Here is a 20,863-nt window from a genome sequence, read left to right on the forward strand (position 1 = left end):
AAAGTTCACTACTAGCAGTAGCTTTCCCATTGACGGTAGAAGTCAACAGTTTGCCTTTTTTGGAGCCTATCCCAGCTAGTTATGGGCAGTAGGCGGGGAACACCCTGAACTGGTTGCCAGCCAACTACAGAAAATCTGACATTAAAGAACAATAACAGCTGAAATATTTCAATGCTCATCTCGCAGCATTGAGATAACAAACCAAGACAATGAATGAGACACAAGTCCGGAGCATCTGCTTTCCTTTCAAAACACGCGATCACTTCTTCAAAGTTGACGCTGTACTGGCGTAAAACTCCACCACAGACCAAAAAAAAAAAAAAAAAAAGGAACTCTGTACTCTCACACTGCAGGGCAACGTCAACATTAGCATGACAACATGACAACAATCAGAATAGAACGAGAACTGCTACACAAATAAGAGATTAATATTTGAAGCACAAAATAACAGAAAATAGGATGGGAGTGCGTCACACCCCGAAACAGATGTGAGGGTCACACGTGGTTAGTTTTTTATTTTTTATGGTGTTAAATGCAGGAAAAAGAAATTGAGGAACGCCCATGATGTTCCATAACAAGAACGCTGAAAATATTTGACATTGCTGACTTTCCAGTTCATCGCAACTGTGGAAAACACATTGCAAAAAAAAAAAAAAAACCCTACATGACCTTCTTTAACATTTCTACTCGGGCAGAAGTGATAGTTACCGTTGCTATTTTTAGTCAAGGAGAAGCTTATCAACAACATCAGATCTACCTCAGGGCAAAATTACATTACAATCACATACAATGGCAACCTCCAAAGTCAAGTCAACATTTTTGGGAAAGATAAGCCAAAAAAATAAAAAATATTAAGCCCAGACTCGATCTTGCGTCCTCAGCACTGGGAGGCAGACGTGCCAACCACTCATCACCGCGCCGCCTCAATCAAAAATAATTTTTGGAATTATGGCCAAAAAGTTCAACTTTGGTTTCAAAATCTCCCAAACACAAGTGAGAAAACATCTCGTCTGGTGAAAACACGGTTGAACTAAAACCTGGCATTTGAACAGGGGTGTGTAGACTTTATCTACTGCACTGCCCTGTCATTAGTTTTTGCTTTATTTTAGTTTCATCTCTTTTCATTTTTCTACTTTTTAGATTTGTTTGCCACCGGCAGTGACGTGACTTAAAACAACATTGCCTGCGCACGGTTGATAAAGACTTTATGATGACGACCGTTTGCACCTGGCACAATTTAATTCACTTCACTTCCTCCTATGTGGAAATTTAAAATTGAAATAACTCTTTAGTAAACCCGCATTACAGATCATACCAAGCTCAACACTGGGGGTTCCACTGTAACGTGACGCTCCCAAAAACAAACATGACATCATCTTCACAGACGAAAACACAAGCCGCTTCCTAAACTTCCTTTCATACAAAATGGCTGCGCGCCGGGCAGGCCACATGACAACAAAACACTCAACCGGGTACAGAAAAACATTTTGTTATCATGGAAGTCAAACATTGTTATAAGCTAACTAACTGACCCATACACATGATCTTAAGCTGCTAGTGGTCTTATGAGCCACCAAATCAGATCTGCACACGAAAAGACGCGAGAATTGCGATAGTGATCATCCAGTTTTCGTCGGAGCCACCCAGCCGACCACACGCCACATTTGCAGAAGAGGACTCAGGAAGAAGAAAAAATGGCAAAGGGGAGGGATGAAGAGGGAAGAAATCTGGACTGGATGGTAATATCTTAACATTCTATGGCTCGATGCCCAAACAATCTTACAGATGAGGAGGAGGAGGAGGAGTTAGTGGCGGGCAGCAAAAAAGCTGTACAAAAACATTTGGGCCCAGTATGAGAGAAATGCATCAAATCAAAGGAAAGCTGCATGAACTTTAACAAGCATTAAGAACACTCGAGTTTCAGGATGGCCCAGCTAGAGCACAGAACATCTAAACTCAGTAGGGGTGACCAGGGCACAAAAAAGGCATCTTTTTTTGTAATCTGACCGATTTGGAGCACTTTGGGTTGAATACTGTTATAATCTACAGATGCACACTTTCACTAAATGAATGAATGCTGCTATTAAAGCTGAAAAGTCCAGCTCATTAAATAAATAAATAAATAAATAATTTTGGGTGTTTGCTATTGTGCATGATACTTACTAGTACTACTATGCTACACGATTAGAACACTAATGCGTGTCATCACAATTTCACAAATATAAAAGATTTTGTTGCTCGTTAGTGCATATAGTGACAACAAATATGAGCACAAAGAGGAGTGGGTGCATGTAGGCCTAGCTGCATCTGCTCCATGAAAACAAAGCTCCCCCCCTCCCCTATATAAATGGAGGGAAGGGGGTATCATCATACAGCAGCTTGCTATTATAATCGAATATATGACATTCAAAGGGCAATTAGGGTTCGATTGTGTGTTCCAATCACAGAAATCAAGCCCGATGTGACAAGTCTATTCTTTGTGGTGCATCCACGAGTGGCTTGAACAGACTTCAGCCGGCAAATCACAGACGTGCAAATGATTGCCGGTGTTTTGTGTGAGAGACTTGCAGAGTTGTGAGAGGCGATGCTTTCTTTTGGTTTCACCATCGTCACAACTGTGCGGCTGGAGTCGGCCATCGAACCGGGCTCGAGGTTTTAAGCTAACCCATTGTTTTGTTTTATATTTTTTCGAGCAAGATAGAAGTCAACATTTGATGTCTTTTTTTTTTTATAACGGAGGATAGAATTGCTTCCAAAATACGTAACGTAGTAGTAGCAGCAAAGCTAATTCAATTGGCGTGGATAGATGAGCATCAGCGACTTTCCTTGTCGTCCTCTCCTCATTTTCGCTGGTCAACTTCACGTGCGTCTCAACGGTCGACCCCTTCCCCACACGAAACGATGTCTTTTTGTTTCAACGAACGACTAAAAGTCTGACGTTTTTGGTTCATGGTGTGGCTTTCCGTCCCGCTATGTGCGTTTGTGTGTGAGTGAGTGAGTGGAGCCCAGCCCTACCGTTGCTGCCGCAGTAACGTCTGGCTCCGGCCTCCTCTCCCGCCGCGGTTCCTCCTCGACGATGGTGAGCCGGCAGCCGCCACATAGGGGCGTCCTGGAGATGTCAACAAATTTCGACACACTTCCGGGTTTGGTGTTTCAAAATAAAAGCATTCAACGCGCCGCAGCACAAAGGCCACGGTGACACTGTCCTATTTATTCACTATTGGTTTGTTTTATTGTGAAAACAATGCCTTTGTAGTTTCCTCTTTGAAACGTGTAACTTGATATATTTTTCCATCGTCTTCAGCAAGCGCCTGCGTCGACACTTCCAGCCGTGGATGCTTCCAACCCGACCAGAAGTTCCGTCAGCCAGAACCGAGTGGGCGGGTTTCCTGGTCGCATTGGTCACGTCTCAAATCCCCTGAAGTGCCGCATTGCCCAGTACTACTGCATATCCGACTGGGAGACACCACTATTTTCTATTTTCATCAACTTAACAAAACCAGATAATTATAACACCAAAATGTCTCAGTAGTTATCCATCAAATATTACAAATAACACAAAATGATCACAATTCAAAATTGTTATTTTTTTTCTCAAATTGGTCCAATTATGTATTTTTAGAGCGACAATTCAAAAAGTTGTAACTAAATCACGTCTGTTTTGTTTAACGGTGACGTAATGACGTTGTACTATTGTTAAAGGCACTCGGTATGTACTGTTACGTGCCGGCTGGAGGGCGGGGTGGTTTGTTTGCGCTAAAATGTATCAAATTGAACTACTGTTTTCGGATATTTTGTTCTACAAGGCAACGATTTTCACAAATGTTATCAAACTAATTGCACATCCGCGTCTTTATTTCCGTATGGACTTTCGTTGGAATATTATGATGAGTTCCGGTTGACCAGATAACCAAATCGAACACCCCCGTGTATTTGAAGTTGAAGCTGGAATGCGCTTGTGCGTTCCGAGCAGCGAATGAAAAAAAACAACATGGACGACCAGCGGGACGTTCAAAATTCCAAACGGAACACAAACTCCAGCCTCGCCATGTCGGGTAGCTCCGCGGTGGCCATGGAGATTAAAAGGAAGAAAATACGACAGAGTGAATTATTCCACCAAACGGAGGTAGGAATACGTGACTTTGCCTGCTGCTATCGTCGAATCACGGCGACGCCCGATTGGCTCCAAAGTACAACGAAACTACGTTGCTATGACATAAAATGGTTATTGTGCTCAAACAACTTCCAACAATTAAACGAATTTGTTTTGTTTATTTCACTTCACCTTTTGTATTCGGAGCGTTGTACATTCATCATTGTCAAAATAACACTGTAATAAACTTATTTATACTCACTGAGTGACAAAACAATATCCAAGGCTTGTGTTGGTTGTTACTATAGTGACTACATTTAATTTGTCACAGTGGGGCAAATAAATAAATTCTAAGGACAAGCAGGTACATTCCGTCTCTTTTGTGGAAAGCGACTCGGCTCATCCACCATACTGCTTTGATTTGGACTTAAAATCGTACAAGACTTTGACACGACTAGGACATTGACTTGATCTTATTATCCTGTGCTACAAAATAAATTCTGTCACAAATGGACAAATGTAAAATGGACATAAAGAAATGCAAGAATATGGCAAATTTAACCACATGCTATGCACATCAAACTCAAAGTACTTTTTTTCATACTGGATGTTGTGCAACTCCAATGAGAGTTATTTTGATTGGAATATTTTGGTGACATTATCGAGCTTGACGAGACTTTCTCCTGTAAGAACACCAACCTTCAAGAGAAACTGGACTTTGAGGTGCGGATGCGAGAGGGCGCCTACAAGCTGCTGCAGGCCTGCAGCAAGAGAGAACAGATCCTCAACGCCTCCAAGAACCTGCTGACCTGCAACGCCAGGATCAAGACGTACATCCATCACATGCAGAAGACGAAGCAGGAGCAGGAGCAGGATCTGGCAGGAGAAGGCAGCAGGTAATTGTTGTAGCTTTCGGTCATTGCAAGTGCTAACACCCGTAACATCCAGTTTCATATTTAGTGATGTGACAAATTATAAGTCATTACTCGGGTTCAGAATTCGCTTTGACCTTGATTTATTAAAAAAAAAAAAAAGTTTCAGTGGTTGAAGTTTGGACTAAAAGTAGGGGGGGAATGAAATTGTTACATGGAATTATCAAAATAAAGCATAAATAGAGAATACATGAGTTTAGAAGCAATTGCATAAATAAATATTCACATTTTGAATAAAATCAGTTTGCTGTATTTTACTCTTCAACTCAACTTACTCTTGGATCACGGAATTGTTTTGTTGCACATTTGAAAACAAAATGATCTTTGCAGGCATTCAGAGGAACGTGTGCCATGTAGCGGAACAATTGCTTTGTCCGGTGAGTTCACTTCCCTTTTTTTTTTGTTTTGTTTTGTTATGGATCGTCACAATTTAACTGAAAAAATATTATAAAAGACGAGCCACGACATTTCAAGGTTCATTTTTATCATTTGAAGCTTCTCTCGGTTGCAGGACTTCGCATTCCGTTGATGTGGAAGGATCAGGATCACTTCAACAACAGAGGAAGTGCGGTTCTCCTTATTTGATTGTCAGTCCCACGTGATTATTTTCAACATGTCTGCAACCTAACTGCGTCGAATTGCTTCAGGCTCACGGCGGGTGGCCATCTTCTGCGTGATGCAGATGGGCTGCCAGGTGTTTGACACCAAGATGGCGGTGGTGGACAGATCCATCACGGACGTCTGCTTTGAAGAAGTCACCATCTTGTAAGCGCACAAATTAATGGAATGGCCGCAAACTTTTTGTGACAGGATGAACCATTAAACGCGCTTCCATCTTTCTCCCACTAGATGGCACTAGCCCCAATTTACTCAGCTAAACTTGTATTCTGTGCATCTCTGTAAAATATTGAGATCATCATTATTTCAGTATTCATATATTGTGACATTTCTTTTGTGTGGTGGTGTGTCGTGACATTTTTCTAATATGAAATTAAGTACCTTTGTTCAATAAAGGTAACTTAGGACATTGCCACAGAGCAGTGATTGGCAAAGTAAGATGCCAGTAACTATCCATAAGATATGTTACTCGGGTGCAATGCCGTAATCGCTCATTTCAGTCAAATGGGGCATAAAGTTATAGTAGCTAGTTACAATAATATTAAATATACCTTCTTTTTTTTTTTATTTTAGGAAAGAAGGCGATATGTTTATTTAAAAAAAAAATCGCCTAAGATTTGAACTTATTTTGAAATCGTGTTTTTTTTTTTTTTTTTTTTTTTTTTACATTTTATTTATTTATTTTTTTTTAAATATATTCACCTTAAAGATTGTGGACTCATGAAAAAAAAAACATTTTGAAATCAAGGTTTTACTTTTTTAAATGTATTTATTTTTATTTATTTTATTGAAAAATATTTACCTTAAAGATTGTGGACTCATGAGAAAAACATTTTGAAATTGAGAATTTTTTTTTGTACCTATTTTACTCAATCTCTGATGTTTCATTTGTAAATATTTTCTCCGACAATTTATTTGCAATTGATTCAGAATTTAATAAGATTTAGTGTCTCAATATTTTTCCCCAAAATTTCGATGCGTTTTAGGATCCAAATGATTTAATACATGCAATATTACCAAATATTTAAAAATGTGTATAAATAAAGATAAACGCTAACCTCCATCACCCCCCCATGGCAGTCAGGATGCAGTTCCCGGTTTTAAGCTGCGTGTGGCGCTGTGGAGCTGCGCCGTTGAGGACGAGCTCACCCTGGTCAACACTCCGAGGAAACTGGCCAAGAAGCTGCGGAACTCTTTGGGGAAGACCGCCGGGAAGAAACTCTGCCCTCTGCTGGATACTCCAGACCCTGACACCTTCCTGCAGTGCAACCCGCTGCCGCCGTATGTATTTATTTATTTTTTTGTGTGACACTCACAGACTAGTTTTTTTTTACATTTGTTGTTGTGCGTGAAAGCCACATTGCTGGTAATTGTGATGTCAACAAGTTGTTTTTGGAAACAAATGACACCAAGCGACTGTTCAACATTTGTTTGGTGTTATCACAAGGGTTGATTTGTCAAACAATAACAATATGGGGGTGTTTTTTATGGACTTTTTGAAGCGTATGGCACATATTGTATTTGACATCCATTTTAGGGCATCAGCGTTGCATTATTCAGGCTGCGTTTGAGCTCTCCATGTGTGCGTTTGTTCTCGTTCCAGAGGAGCCAAATTCAGTCTGCTGGCTTACTCGACCTTGAGACTGCCGCAGGCTGAAGGCAGCTTTCAGTCCCACTCGCTGGTCGTCCTCCAAACTTGTAAGAAATCGAAACATATCTAGAAGTTTTTTTTTTTTTTTTTTTAACCAATAATGCAAATATGTCGACAGCACACGCGTTGAAAACACTTTTGCTTGCTTCCCTCCCCGTCAGCCGATTGTTCCTCCTGGCTTCCGCTTTACGGCAACTTGTGTTGCCGCCTGGTGGCCCAGCCAGCGTGTATGACGCAAAACGTGATGGTCGGATACCTCAAGCACAAGGTGACGTTCGCTCACTTGCATTCCTCCTTTTTAGCCAGCCGCGTTCAATGTCCGCTCTGCGGGCCGTTCGTTTGAGTTCAACACATCGGTATCGCGTTCAAACGTTGAACATCAAACAACGTTACTGTACAGAAGTGTATTTGTTATTGAAATATCATTTAAAAAGTGGAATGCTCTACCTTAACACTATTTTTCATTAAAAAAAATAATAGAACATTCCGATGTCTCACACTCTTTTTCATGTGAAAAAATGCTGAAGAAGAGATTTCAAAATATTTGTAATTTTGAAACGTGTTTTCATAGTTATAGTATATGGTTTATTTTGGAAAACCATACACAGTGGACCACCACATAGTCGCGGTCTGGCATGTGCAAATTTTATTTGATATTTGGAAAAATATTTGTGTTTTGTTTTGAGGCAGCTCACTCCCGTTTTTTTTTTTTGTTTTTGTTTTTTTTTTCTTTTTGTGAAAATGCTTATTGGACGTTTATCCTTACTTTTCTTTGTTTTTTTTGGTTTGTTTTTTGGAAAACATTTATTGAGTTTTACTCTTGCTTTTTTTTTTTTTTACTTTTTTTTTTTTTTTAGGAAAACATTTATTGTAGGTTTATCCTTGCTTTTTTTATTTGTTTGTTTTGCTTTATTTATTTTTATTTTTGGAAAACGCTTATTGGAGGTTTATCCTTGCTGTTTTTTTTGCTCTTTTTTTTTGTGGAAAACGCTAATTGTAGGTTTAGCCTTGCTTTTTTTTTTTTTTTTTTCCAAAATTTTTCAAATATGTTCCCAAACAGTTTTTCTTGTCACAAAGAAATTTTCAACGTCAGTTCAAAATATCCTTGCAACAAGAAAAACCGTTTGCAACTTTTTTTTGGAACCCGACAGAAAAGCTTCACTTTCTACGTGCGCAAACATTCACACGGACTTCCAAATTTTGGAGCTTGTCGGAACGAATATGTTCTGTTGTCGTCTTCAAGCGGTCCGTGTTGTCTTCCAGCAAAGCGTGTCGGGTGTGGAGCGCCTCTGCCGCCTCTTCTGCGTCCTGAGCGGCGGCAGCTTACGGTGCTACTTGAGCCCGGAGGAGATGGACGGCAAAGTGCGGCCGGCGACGCGCCTGCCGGTCAACAAGGTGGGACGAGTCACGCCGGCCGTCGGTCGCCTTCACGTTGGACGAGCTTCTTTTCATTTCACGCTCACTTCAGCTCGTTGATGAAAAATGACGATGCCGCTGAAAGCAATTACAGATGAATAACAAGTGTTGATTTATTTTTGCGGTGTTTCAAAGACTGTTTTCTATTATAATTGAACATTTGCCACCCGCAATGTGCTTTTTTTTTTCCATGTGGCATGCTGGAGTGTTCGTCCTCTTTTGTTTGATCAGAATAAGAACTTTTGACAGCATATGGACTTCTTTTTTTTCCGGCTCATGAAAGAATTTTTCAAAGTCTGGCGGCCATAAAACTTGTGCAACAGAAATCGTTCTGTCACGAGTGCGCTGTAAGAAGCACGTTTGCGCTTCGTCAACAAAGTCAAGCGTCTTCAAAATCAACTTTTCGGGCTCGTCGCCACTTTGGGAAACGGCGAGTCGACGATTTGATTGCTTCCTGCAGGACAGCCGCATCCGAGTGATGGAAAAGCAGGCGGGAGGAAAGAAGTTGAGGAGCCTGTCCGTCAGCAACCCTTCGCCGGAGGGAACCCAGACCCAAATCTTCACCGCCGACACCGGACAGGAAATGGAGCGCTGGCAGGAAGCGCTGCATCAGCATCTTTACGATCAGAGTCAGTCTTGTCCAGCGTTAGGATTTACAGTTTGGGAATTTTCATCTCAGTTAGTTTTCATTTCGTTTTGAGCTTTGTTTTGTTTTTTTGTTTTTTTAATTTAGTTTAATTAGTTTTCAGGGTGGTTCTGTTCATTTTTATTAGATTTAGTTATTTCATAAATGCTTAGTTTTGATTTAGTTTTCGTTAGTTTCAGTATTAGTTTTTTTTTTAAGTGGTTAATATCAAAATAAATCTACTTAAAATCACATTCAATTAATTTTGGGCTTTTTGATGGTTCTGACCAAGCCATGTCAAAATAAGATACTGCCTACAGTCGGGATGTGCAATTACGTAATCGAAATTCAATTACAATGATTACACTCCACAATTACAAAATCAGCATAATCGTTAAAAAAAAAAGATCAATCCTAATTTTTTTTAGTTTTTAAAATTTTTACATTTGCACTTTTTTTTCTTTTTCTTTTAAAACAACTAATTTAATAAATGTTGTTTCATCCAAAAGGAACTTGCATAATGATCGTGTTTTGTTATTGTTGTCGCCCTCTGCAGGTCAGTGGCTGCACTGCTGCGAGCAGCTGATGAGAATCGAGGCGCCGTCGCCACGGAAACCGTCGCTCTTCCTCACCAAGCAAGCCGACTCGGTTTACGACGAGCTCAGTGAGTGCCGTGTGTTTAATCGGAGAGCGCGTTCATTTATTGCAAGGACGATTAAATGGCCGATAGGAGCTCCTATAAAATGTGGCAAAAATTGGCAATTAATTAAAAAATATGTAATCAGCTACCCGACTTTTATTCTGCCAAATAGCTGAATTGGTATCCCTAAAACTCCAAATTGGTCGCACCCTGTTCCAGACAACCGCACAAGTTTGCCTTCTGCTAGCTTAAAGCTAACGCATCATGCAAAACGCCATTGACAGCCTCATAAATAGCGTCAATAGTTGTGGTGTTATAACCCGTTAAACAATCCATATTTGAACACAAACTTTTATCCGCACATGTAGACAAACATAACGATACTCACATGCTTATGTTCTTTCTCTTCTGCGACGAGCGACTCATATTGCAGCAACTTGCGGCGTCAGTTACAGTAGTTGTGAAGCTCTTCTTGGTTTGAGTCTGCATGACTGCATTATACTGCCCCCTGGTGGCCGTACACGAGAAGGCAATGTGATGAATTCATTATGATGCGCAAATTACATTCGATTGAATTATGTTACATTTTCCTGATTAAAAAAAATAGTTGTTGAACGTATGAATGGAATTTCGTAATCGTGAATGATGAAGATTATCACCTGATGTACATGAAGGCATCATTTACATCGTTTATGTCCTTGCAGGTATCACCTCTCCAGGCAAGTTTGAGAGCATCACCGACATCATCCACAACAAGATCGAGGAGAGCGACGGCCGCTTCCTGATTGGCCGCCAGGAGGCCGGGGAGCCTCCTGATTGGTCCGCCCTCTTCGACGGCTCCCGCTCGTTCGTATCACACAAGACGACGACGGCGGCGACGGCTTCTCGCGCGCCGTCACAGAGTCGAACCCGCAGCCCGAGTTGCAGCCCCAAGCCGCGCGCCGGCTCCACGCCCAACAGCGGCAAGAAACGGCGGGCCCCGCCTCCTCCCCTCGCTCCGCCTCCCGTCTCGCACCCCGAGAAGGAAAACGCGCCGCGGGCGGCCAAGTCCAAAACGGGAAGGCCGTCGCTGGACGCCAAATTCGCCGCCATCATCCAGCAGCTGCAGCACAACAACAAATACGGCGGCGGGCCTCCGGCGTCCACCCGCAAGAACGCGCCGCTCGCCGTCACTCGGGTCGACGGGCCAGTCGGCCACGTCCCGGCGCCGGCGAGCGATCTGAGGAAGTCGTTCAGAGGGAGGATGAAAGCCAACACGGAACGCTGAATTGGAATCAATACGGATTAGCCCGTCGACTGGGATGACATTTTAGTTATCGTTTGATATTTCGGAACGACAACAACACACATGAGACGCAATTCACACAAAGATGCCACGACTGGAAGAAGTCTCAGCAGGGGTGTGCAGACTTTTGTGCGCCTGATAAGACCACATTACGGTTTGAAAAAGGAGAGAACTTGAAATGCAGATTTTCGACCAACCGGCTAATGTGAAGATCAAAACATTTGGGTAGAATTGACAAACAACATCAATTAATTATTATTATTATTTTTTTAACCGTTAAAAAAACAAAACAAAAAAAAACAAAACAATAATAGTAATAAAATCTTGAATAAGCAGGGACAAAGTGCCACTCAGCATTTTCGACTTAAGATTTGAAAAAAGATGTAATGTTTTTTTAATAGTAAAAAAATATATATAATATTCCTAATTAGAATTAATTCACTCATTATGTAATAGAAAAAGTACAAAAAATAGTTACTATTATTTACAGTCAATAACCAATTTAAAGAGATGAATAAACACAACTAAAAAATCTTATGAAAAAAAACTAAGAAAATATTAAAGGATTGTTATATTTAAAAAAAAAAGAAAAAGGTAGCATAGCGGAAAAAGATGTCAATGCTAGAGGACAATTTTTAATTGGGGGAGAGAAAACGCTTCACAGTCACGTTCAATTTTTATTTCTTCCTGTTTTTGTTCAACTACTTGTACAAAAGTCGTTTTAAAAATGGCATCCCTAATGTTTTTTTTTTTTATATATATACACGACATTTTTGCAGGAATATGAAAATGGTGCCTGTACAGTTTCATAAAAATGAGTTCACCCGGCAGATGTGAAGTTGAGCATGCAATTATATCAACAGTGCATAGCGTAATAGTCTAGTTGTAGCTTTTCTTTTCATACTTTTATACGGAATGTAGAAATGTGACGTTAAACTTTAGCTATAGAGTTATAATAAAGAATTTATGATGATGGCCAGAGTTTGACCTTGATATTTGCATTTCCATGATGACAAATTGCTTTGAAATCAGCTTCCTGGAACAGATTGTGTTTGACTTTGTTCTACTATGAGGGTAGAAATTACTCCTCAAATGTGAACTGATGGCTCCCTTAAAAAAAAAAAAAAAAAAAAAAAAAAAAAAAAAAGATTTGCATTAAAATTCAGTGGAGCCTGCCGGCCATCAATATCGCATGCAGACACGAAGATAGAAGTGAGCTGGCTGCTCCTCAATCGTGCCAAAGTGGAGCAGAGAAGAAAAACAAACGTTTGCAAAGAAAAAAAGAAAAAAAAAGCTCTCCAATTGGAATTGATCCATGGAGACATTCCTCTTCCACTTTACAAGTTGCTTCTTTTTGCTGTTGTTTTTTTTCCTGGTGGCACAAATGTGACTTTGAATTCCCTGAGGTCAGCATAACGGAGCGACCTCGCCCGCTGTGCGCGGTTCGACGTGACTGCAGCGAGCAGCCGATCAAAAAAGGACGCAGCGGCATCTTAATTGAATGAAGCTTTTGTGGGCCAAAAACAAACCGCGGCCTTGTTGACTTTCGACAAATACTGGCACATGCTGACACTTTTGCTGTCACAAGATCACCGACCAGCACAATTAAACAACATCAACATGCGTGGAAAATGGAAATCATTTTCACGTTCAAGTCACATTTTCACACACACAAAAAACAAAACATGAGATTTTTTTCGTTTTATAAAATGGTGGGAATACAGTCATGGTTTTCAGAGAATAAAGATCTCATCTAATGAGGAAAAAATGACTTTTTTTTTTTTTTTTTACAGAATTAAGTAGACTTATCATTGAGGTTTTTTTTTTTAATTAGAAATGGATTTCTTTAGTATGGAAGCATATTACATTCACTTGAAATAATTTCTGGGTGAATTTAGATTTAAAAAAAAATGTTTTTGTGTCATTTTTCTTTTTTTTTTTTTTTTACCTTGAGTTTTTCATATCCATCCAAGCCCCCCGCCCCCTTTTTTTGGAATGTTTTTCTGTCATTAAAATAATTTAAAACAAAAAAAAAGAAAAAGAAAAGAAAGAAAAAATATGCAAAATAGAAACCACATTCCAAAAAAAGGAGGAAAATTAGAGCAAAAAAAGAAAAGAAAAACAGAAAACAAATTCTGAAAATAATTTGAATAAAAAAAAATTTTTTTTTATTTTTTTATTTTTTTTGCAAACTTAATTCATCATCTCGCAAAATGCATCAATATTATCATGCACAAATATCAAATCAACACCTCCTGGTGTTAAAAGCCGGATTCAACACGATTGATAATCTTAAAACTGGTTTTGAAATAGTCGACTTCTCGTTTTTACTCCTCTCTTTTCCAAATTCAGTGTCAAACAATAGTGTGTCACCATCTAGTGTCTGAGAGTGTAAATACACTCAAAACAACAGCAACACAAAACAGTTCTAAGTGTACATTAAAAGAAAAAAAAATCTGCGTAATAGTGCCACAGCAAACTTGGAACCCGCAATGGAAACAAAGCTGACTGTTATCACAAATACATTTGGCAGAATTGTACGCGAATCAAGTGGTTATTTTATCCAAGCAGACGAAAAGACAACAAATCCTGGTCCAAGACTGAATCCATCTTTTGTGTGGCTAATAATAATAATGATAATGAGCACCCTTCAATGTTTGTGTGCGATGAGAGGATTTAGTGCAGTGGTGTCAAACTCATGTCAGCTCAGGGGCCGCATGGAGGAAAATATATGACCAAGTGGGCCGCATCGGTAAAATAACGGTAATAGAACTGAACTCTTTTACTGCCACACATTAAAGAAAAAACTTTGATATGACAGCGGCTTTGATCATTGACGAAAAGAGAGACAATGCTTCCATCTGCTGGCCATGGTTTAGAGTGTTTTAGATTCCACAACCCATTGACCAGGCAGCGCTGCACTTAGACATTGGAGGGGGGGAGAAAAAAAAAAAAATGTTTTAACGTTGATTTTACTGATTGTTATTAAACGTTTTTGGCGGTCAAAGAGTTAAAAACGATTGCTGTCAATTAGACGCAGATTTTCGCTATTTGTGTGCCAGCCCAAAATTATGGAGCTCAACTGTCATCATATTGTTCCAAAAAAGAATACAAATGCAAATGGAACAGAGTCCTGGACGTGTTAAATCGACGTGTTTTTCATATGTATTGTTCCCAGAATGCATTGCGTGGTGCAGGTAATGACGTTATAAGGACACTAATCCTTGTCATATTGATTTGTGTTAACTTACCAGGAATTGAATTTGTGTCGTATTTAACACGTTTGTTGGTCTAATGATAAAAATAAATAAATACATTAATAATAATAATAATAATAATAATAATAATAATAATAATAATAATTAAACAAACCGTAACTTTACGTTGTGTGTAAAATAATGACATCCAGGACGATTTCCCCCGTACAGGGACTGCTTGTGAAGTTACAAATTTGATATATTTTGATTGTGGCCGACTGATTCATTAGTCCGACATTACAATTTATTTATTTTTTTTTAACTTTACAAAATTATCTCGCGGGCCGGATTAAACCCCTTTGCGGGCCTGATCCGGCCCGCGGGCCTTATGTTTGACACCCCTGATTTAGTGAAAGCCTTGAAAGGAGCGAAAAGCGAGTGCAATTGAATCGTCCCCGCGCGCGCATGCGCAAACACACACAAGACCGCCTCGCCTCTGCCCAGTTCGCGTTTGGCAATTATTCATCAAACGAACGCGCCAGATAAACAAGAGTTCATCCGCGGTCGCCGCACTTTTCTGTGCAATGTGATTAGTTTCGTTTTATGTCCTTTTTATGGATGGAATCGCTTCAATTAGTTTGACATCCCCCGAAGCAACATTTGACTTGTAAAAGAACAATCATCGCATTTTATGAGCTCAGACTAAAGCTTTTTATGTACTCATTTTGTGTGTGTGTGCATTTTCTAGTTGGACATTTTATCTTGTTTCGGGATGTTCGCCGAACAACAACGAGAAGCTGCTCTTGGTAGCTAATTGCTGTTTTATTTCTGGTTTAGTGACGTCACTCGTGTTCTTCGTGGACTTTGGTGAAAATGAACGATCCAAATTGATTTATTTTATTTTTAGATTGGAGAATGTTTTGAATTTCTCCTTTGGTGTCTCATTGGAATGTCGGCCAGATTAAATCAATAAACAAGAGAATTCGGGTCACGCGGAAAGAAAAATACTTTGAAAAGAGTAAACAGTCATCATGTACGGGTTCCCGCCGGGTTTGCAGGCATGCGATTTGGTGGATTTTATTATTTTTCTAAGTCTTGTTTATAACTCTAGTTATTACATCAGTTTATTTTGGGTGTAATTGAGGTGTCGAACCGCTAGATGGCAGCACACCAGTTAGCTTGACTCGATTTTGTTTGAACAAAACAGGATGTACATTACAAGAAGAATGAAGAAAGCAGTCAAGAGGCGATCGGTGACCCTGCGCGATCAGTGACGCGCATGCGCAATACATCGGCCACCTTGGACCGCCAACTACAGAGGTCCAAACACGTTCACACACGCAAAATAAAACAGACATTACGAAAGTTACAGGACAGGTGCACGTTTGTTTTTGTTTACGTTTTAAAATTAAATAAAAGCAGTTTTGTACCCAAACATGTCTTGTACAAGGGGTAGACTTTGACACATACTATGTTGGAGCCATATTAGTGTTTTTTGTTTTTGCTTCTCTTCATGTGATTTCTGAGTTTGACCGCATGGTGGCGTATGTGCCCCCACGATTAAATGAAGCTCATGGTAATTTTAAACACACACCGCGGACTTACTGTAAAGTACAACAATGCAGACTCACTATAATGTAATGAGGTTAAAAGTAAAATGTGATCTTTTAGGATTAAAAATTACTTAAGTTACTTTAAAATGCATCAATCATTTATATAGGGGGTTCCTTCATGTAGTATCGTGTTTTTTTTACGAACGCGCACAATCGCGCACGCATTAAAAAACATTTGCTCTAGTGTAGTTGCCGTAGTTGGCGATCCAAAATGGCCGATTATCTGCGCATGCGCGTCACCGATCGCATCTTGACAAATGCAACGGCTGGAAGTTCTTTTTGTCAAGTACATCTTTGAGCGAGATTAGTCATTTATATTGTGAGATATGTTTGTTAGCTTGATGGCATTTACAAAAATTTTTTGCGTTACTGTTTTGAAGACCTTAAAAACAATTTAAGTAAAGTATAACTCTTGTGTCTTGAACATCAAGCTTACTAGCTTCGTAGCGATACTTGCTTCTTATATATTGTTTAAAAAAAATAAAATAAAAAGATGACACTCACCGCCAGTGACCTGACCTGGAACGCTTCACGTGAAACTCATGTTACAACATGAAATTTATCATAACATGATGCAAGACACCTCGAACAGCTCAGTCAAAATTACAGTACCAAGCAAAAGGTGGCATGTGCGTCAGATAGAAGGATCCAGAATGCCACTTAATTGGGTCTCATCAGCACACCTGACAGACTGACAACGCGATTAACAATCGGCCATTCACACCTGCGCCTCAACATGCACACACACACACGGAGATCTTGTAGATAGTAAAATATTTTAATTAAATATACAGGAGGTCATAGCATTTAAAAAAAAAAAAAAAAAAAGTCTTGATTTTTTTTTTGTGTCTGTGCCAGCTGGCTGATTGGTAAACACATGGCTACTGTATCAAAAAACACTTTTTTTTTTTGAAGATGCACACAAAAAAAGAAAGAACAAGTGGAAAAAAAAAACTCCAAAACGTAGTGTTTGTTAGAGCCTCGATTGTGTGGAACCGACCTTTTTTTTTTTTTCTTTCTTTCACTCATCCGTCCGTCCGTATGTATGTCCAGATATATATACTGCCTTTGATGCTATTTACAGATTATAACAGTTTGGATACGATAACCACCACTCTCGCGCTACCTACAGTGCCGTTTATTTACACACGACAATTTGACGGCGACAGACGTATGTACTTGCATGGATTTTTTTTCCCCAGACAGACAGACAGACAGACAGACAGTGCTTGTTCATTGGGGAAAGTAACGTCAACGCATTCAATGATCATGTACTCTTTTTGTACTCGATGGTAACACAGCTCAGTTGACATCTGTGTGCTACTAGTACTACGTGTGAAGCGCTAGATGCTAACGAGCAGCACACAATTATGCCTCACGAGTAAGATGGAGATGCAACTTAAACAAAATTCCATATCCATCTCAAGGGTCTAGAAAAAAAAAAAAAAAAAGACCATCAAAAGCGTTGCATTTTCACTGGCGGAGGCAGCACTTCATGACCATGCGGCTGATTGCCCGTTAGTGGTTTTTCATCATGTTCTCTTTTAAAGTGTAAAAGTCTCTGGACACATGTAAACGCGAGCAAAAAAACAAAAAACTAAACATTTGCCAACAAACCAAGTGCACTGCGGACCGTAAACGCCGAACGCCGGCAACCTTTTAGTGCTAAGAAACAAGAACGCGACACGGGCAAAAGGCACAAATATTTTCAAAGCGTTCTAAGTGACCACATTCTTATTAAAAAAAAACAAAAAATTATACAGTGGATTTTTTTTTCAGCGTGTTTGTACTGTAAAAAAAAACCAAAACAAAAAAAACGTGATTTTCAAGTCATGACTAATGAAGGCGGTGAAATTCTGAATTGGGGCTTGGCGAGCGTTCGGCAGCAGTCGGCTGCTTCATTACGTCCGTGTGACGGCGGGCTCAGATAGTCCCAAGACACTCCCATCAATTCAAATAAAACTTAAAAATCCAAAGAAAAAGCAACATTCGTTCCCGTGAAATGGATTTGGACATGTCTTGTCCCACAGCACCTCTACAGCTGACATTTGTCAACGCAATCCACCGCACGGTACCGACCCGCCTCCAACCGCCAGTGGCGCCTTTTCGATTCAGTCATTAAAACCACCGACTTTATGTATTTATGGACTTGCGGCTGAAGCCAGAGGGCAGCCATCTTGTGTTGCCACTGTGACTGACAACTTGTTAAGTTTTTGTCTGAAAACGTCAGCGCCGTGTTTTATGCTAGGATAGCGTCATGAGAGCATCTCAAAAGAATCAACTCGACCGTTTGCATGTCCCATTCGGACTATATTATCTTACTTTTTTATATTGTGATTGTTAGGTTCACATTTCGCAGCCAATTTTGTCCCAAGTGGCAATGTAAGATGGCCGCCGGTGTCCATGGTATAAACGCACATGCTAATGTTAGCTTAGCATTGTGTTAGCACTTTTGTCAGTTACTTCAGTGCCGATTGTGGTTTTTCTCTCTTTCATAAAGACGTGTCAACAACAACAGTTTTCAATTTTTGTTTTTTGTTAGCGTTTCTCGTTTTCCGACTGAAACTTTGTTCCGTTTCCTGCCCAAAATGGCAAAAATGGCACCCGGCAAACTGAGGCGGTACCGCGCAGTGCGTGACGGCATCGAGAAAAAGTGGAGCGGCAACGACACATTTTGGCGCCACCTGGATCGGCAGCTTCCTGCTGTAGTGTTTCAAGCGATGCAGTTTTAGCCCTCGGACGCAGTAAACAAACAAACGAACAAACAAACAAAACAAAAAAACTCCCATCGACGGAGAGTCCAAACCAAAAAGTGTGCACATCCACGTCAGAATTGTGCAAATGAGGATACAAACAAAAAAAGATACAGTAAGTGGTGATAAAAAAAAAAGAACAGTGCAAAGAATATCAACAAACTAATAGCAAAACAAACAAAAAAATGGAATTTTCAGTCTTGTCTCACAGATGAGTTTTACAACCGGTCGCCTGATGACCGATCAGTTCGCTTGTCTTTGCTTGGCAAGGGAAAACGCGGGTTTACCGGACAAAGCCGGGTGTCCGTCACAGTCTCGTGCTGGGGTGCACCGAGGACAGCTGCGGCGGCGGCAGGGTGGAGAGCGGGTACAGGTGGTGTAGCAGGTCCCCGTAGAGCGCCGCGCCGCCCGGGTGCCGCAGAAAGTGGTGCGGGGCGGGGGCGGAGGCCAGAAGCTGCCGGTGGAACATCATGGAGTGGAAGGCCAAGGGGGGCACGAGGGGCGACACGGCCGACTGGCTCTTCAGGTACTGCAGGCCCGGGTGCTGCTGGAGTCCGTCCTGCGGCAGCAGACCGCCCGGCGGGTACATGCCGGCGTAGAGCGGCGCGGCGTGAGGCAGCGGGTAGGCGGTGGTGCCCGCGTGGGCCGGCTCGGCCGCTTTCAGCTCCTCGGGGTCGCCGCGGCGGGCGGCCGACGGCGGGTGGATCGGCGTCACCACGCGCACCTTCCGCTCCGGCGCGGCGTCCTCGCACTCCGCTTCCCCGAGGTTTCGTTTACCGGTCCGGGCGGGGCTGGCGAGGACCGAGTCGGACGACTTGGGACTGGGGAAGGGCGGCGACGGGTCCCGCTTGGGAGGCGAGACGGTCATGGGGGGGACTCGGCACGCCTTGGGGTGCGAGTCCAGGCCCGGGTGCACGACGGGGTAGGGGAAGCCGCAGAAGGCGGGCACTCGCCGGGCCAGCGGCTTGGGCACGGTGAAGTCCCTGGGCTCGTCCTCGGCCTCGCCGCTCTCGCCTCCGGTCTGCGATTGGTCACCGTAGTGCGAGCGGTACGCCAAGCCACCGCACAAAAAAGCCCGCCCCGCTTCGCGGTCCCGGGCAAAGTTGTCCCGCCGCTCTCCGTTGGCGTACGCGGCCATCCCGTCCTGGCCCAGGCAGTTCTCCGTCTGCCGGTACAGACTGTGCAGGTGCGGGGACGAGTAGCAGTCCCCGGCGAAGGCGCGAACCGGCGCGAGCGTTTCCGAGGCGCTCTCGGCGGCGTCGCGGTCCCGCAGGTACGGCTGCCACGGGGCGCCGACGTGAGGCTGCGTGACGGCGCCGGCGCTCCTCTCCTGCGGCGGCTTGCTGCTCTGCGCGTGCTGGATGACCGACGGGCGGAACATGGGCGCCGTCTCCGGCAGGCCGTCGGACGCGGCGCGCTGCCTCGCACCGTCGTCCTCGCCTTTCCTCTTGTCGGCGTCTCTCGACGACGCCAACGAGAAGGAGACGGACTCTTGTGAGAGGAGCTTCTTCTTGGCCAGAGGGGACATGACGCCTTTGCAGTAGGCGGCCATCTGCAAAGCCGGACTCTCCTTCCGGTTCGGCCCGTAGTCGTCCTTCTCCGGGAAGGGATCCGCACTCGAGTCAACGGACCGCCGGTCCTGTTTGCACATGGGCAACACCTTGCCCACCCTCCCGCCGTGACTCTCCGAGGAGTCCTTGCACTCGGGCAGCGCAACGTGTCCGGCGGGTTTGTTGTGGTCCCAGCGGTGAGGCAGATAGCCGCTTTTGGCAAGCGGGTGGACTTCGGTCTCTGCGGCTTGAAGGGACGGCGGGCCCATCTGCCGCCACTCGGGCACGACTCCCGCGCAGAGGGGCAGCGGGGCGAGCGGCGCCCTGCCAGGGTCGGACTCTTTGGGGCACGGCGGCGTGGGCGGCTCCCCGGCCAGCGACTCCTCCTTCTTCAGCGTCACGTGAAGCTCCTCCTCCTCGATGACGATTGGTTCGTCCACGTCAAGCTTGGTAGCCGTTTCCTCTTTCACCTTGGGGTCCTGCGGGTGGG

The 20,863-nt window shown here is 42.5% G+C and overlaps 3 protein-coding genes and 1 long non-coding RNA gene across 11 annotated transcripts in view; 1 reads left to right on the forward strand and 3 right to left on the reverse strand.

The window, feature by feature from the left end:
- Nucleotides 1–3,144, reverse strand: part of cep170aa (centrosomal protein 170Aa) — a 30,732-nt gene extending 27,588 nt beyond the window's left edge. For 2 of the 5 annotated variants that reach the window (XM_077495004.1, XM_077495003.1), the window contains exon 1: nucleotides 3,016–3,143. The gene's annotated coding sequence lies outside the window, so the exon portion shown is untranslated. Of the gene's footprint in view, nucleotides 1–3,015 lie in introns of all 5 variants that reach the window. The other 3 variants (XM_077495005.1, XM_077495007.1, XM_077495006.1) reach the window with 3 other exon arrangements.
- rtkn2 (rhotekin 2) lies at nucleotides 1,445–12,372 on the forward strand. 3 transcript variants are annotated; one of them, XM_077495010.1, is made up of 13 exons: nucleotides 1,445–1,472; nucleotides 3,305–3,438; nucleotides 4,784–4,989; nucleotides 5,356–5,402; nucleotides 5,537–5,590; nucleotides 5,673–5,790; nucleotides 6,724–6,924; nucleotides 7,247–7,341; nucleotides 7,456–7,562; nucleotides 8,558–8,689; nucleotides 9,171–9,339; nucleotides 9,892–9,999; nucleotides 10,680–12,372. In XM_077495010.1, the coding sequence occupies exons 3-13, from the start codon at nucleotides 4,823–4,825 to the stop codon at nucleotides 11,240–11,242; spliced, it is 1,761 nt and encodes a 586-aa protein (XP_077351136.1). In that variant the 5' UTR covers nucleotides 1,445–1,472; nucleotides 3,305–3,438; nucleotides 4,784–4,822; the 3' UTR covers nucleotides 11,243–12,372. The 3 variants fall into 3 exon arrangements, with proteins under 3 accessions (XP_077351136.1, XP_077351135.1, XP_077351134.1); XM_077495009.1 differs by lacking the exon at nucleotides 1,445–1,472 and adding an exon at nucleotides 2,381–3,195; XM_077495008.1 differs by lacking the exons at nucleotides 1,445–1,472; nucleotides 3,305–3,438 and adding an exon at nucleotides 3,485–4,126.
- On the reverse strand, nucleotides 8,423–16,741 carry LOC144001057 (uncharacterized). Its single transcript, XR_013278366.1, has 4 exons — nucleotides 16,575–16,741; nucleotides 10,635–11,194; nucleotides 10,364–10,483; nucleotides 8,423–8,788 (listed from the first exon to the last, which is right to left on the reverse strand). It is a non-coding gene; the product is annotated as an uncharacterized LOC144001057 (long non-coding RNA).
- Nucleotides 16,742–17,193: 452 nt separating this feature from the next.
- arid5b (AT-rich interaction domain 5B) overlaps nucleotides 17,194–20,863 on the reverse strand; it is an 88,310-nt gene continuing 84,640 nt past the window's right edge. For both annotated transcript variants that reach the window (XM_077494524.1, XM_077494523.1), the window contains exon 11: nucleotides 17,194–20,852. In XM_077494524.1, the coding sequence (XP_077350650.1) occupies nucleotides 19,131–20,852 (1,722 nt within the window). In that variant the 3' untranslated portion in view covers nucleotides 17,194–19,130. The remainder of the gene's footprint in view (nucleotides 20,853–20,863) is intronic.

The sequence above is a fragment of the Festucalex cinctus genome, chromosome 14 (genome assembly GCF_051991245.1).
Source record: "Festucalex cinctus isolate MCC-2025b chromosome 14, RoL_Fcin_1.0, whole genome shotgun sequence".
NCBI classification, from domain to species: domain Eukaryota; kingdom Metazoa; phylum Chordata; class Actinopteri; order Syngnathiformes; family Syngnathidae; genus Festucalex; species Festucalex cinctus.

Coding starts and splice junctions, on each gene's coding strand:
- rtkn2 (XM_077495008.1), top strand. CDS start 3,977: ATGAAAAAAAACAACATGGACGACCAGCGGGACGTTCAAAATTCCAAA. Junction 4,990..5,355: donor CTGGCAGGAGAAGGCAGCAG/GTAATTGTTGTA, acceptor TGATCTTTGCAG/GCATTCAGAGGAACGTGTGC. Junction 5,791..6,723: donor TTTGAAGAAGTCACCATCTT/GTAAGCGCACAA, acceptor CCCCCATGGCAG/TCAGGATGCAGTTCCCGGTT.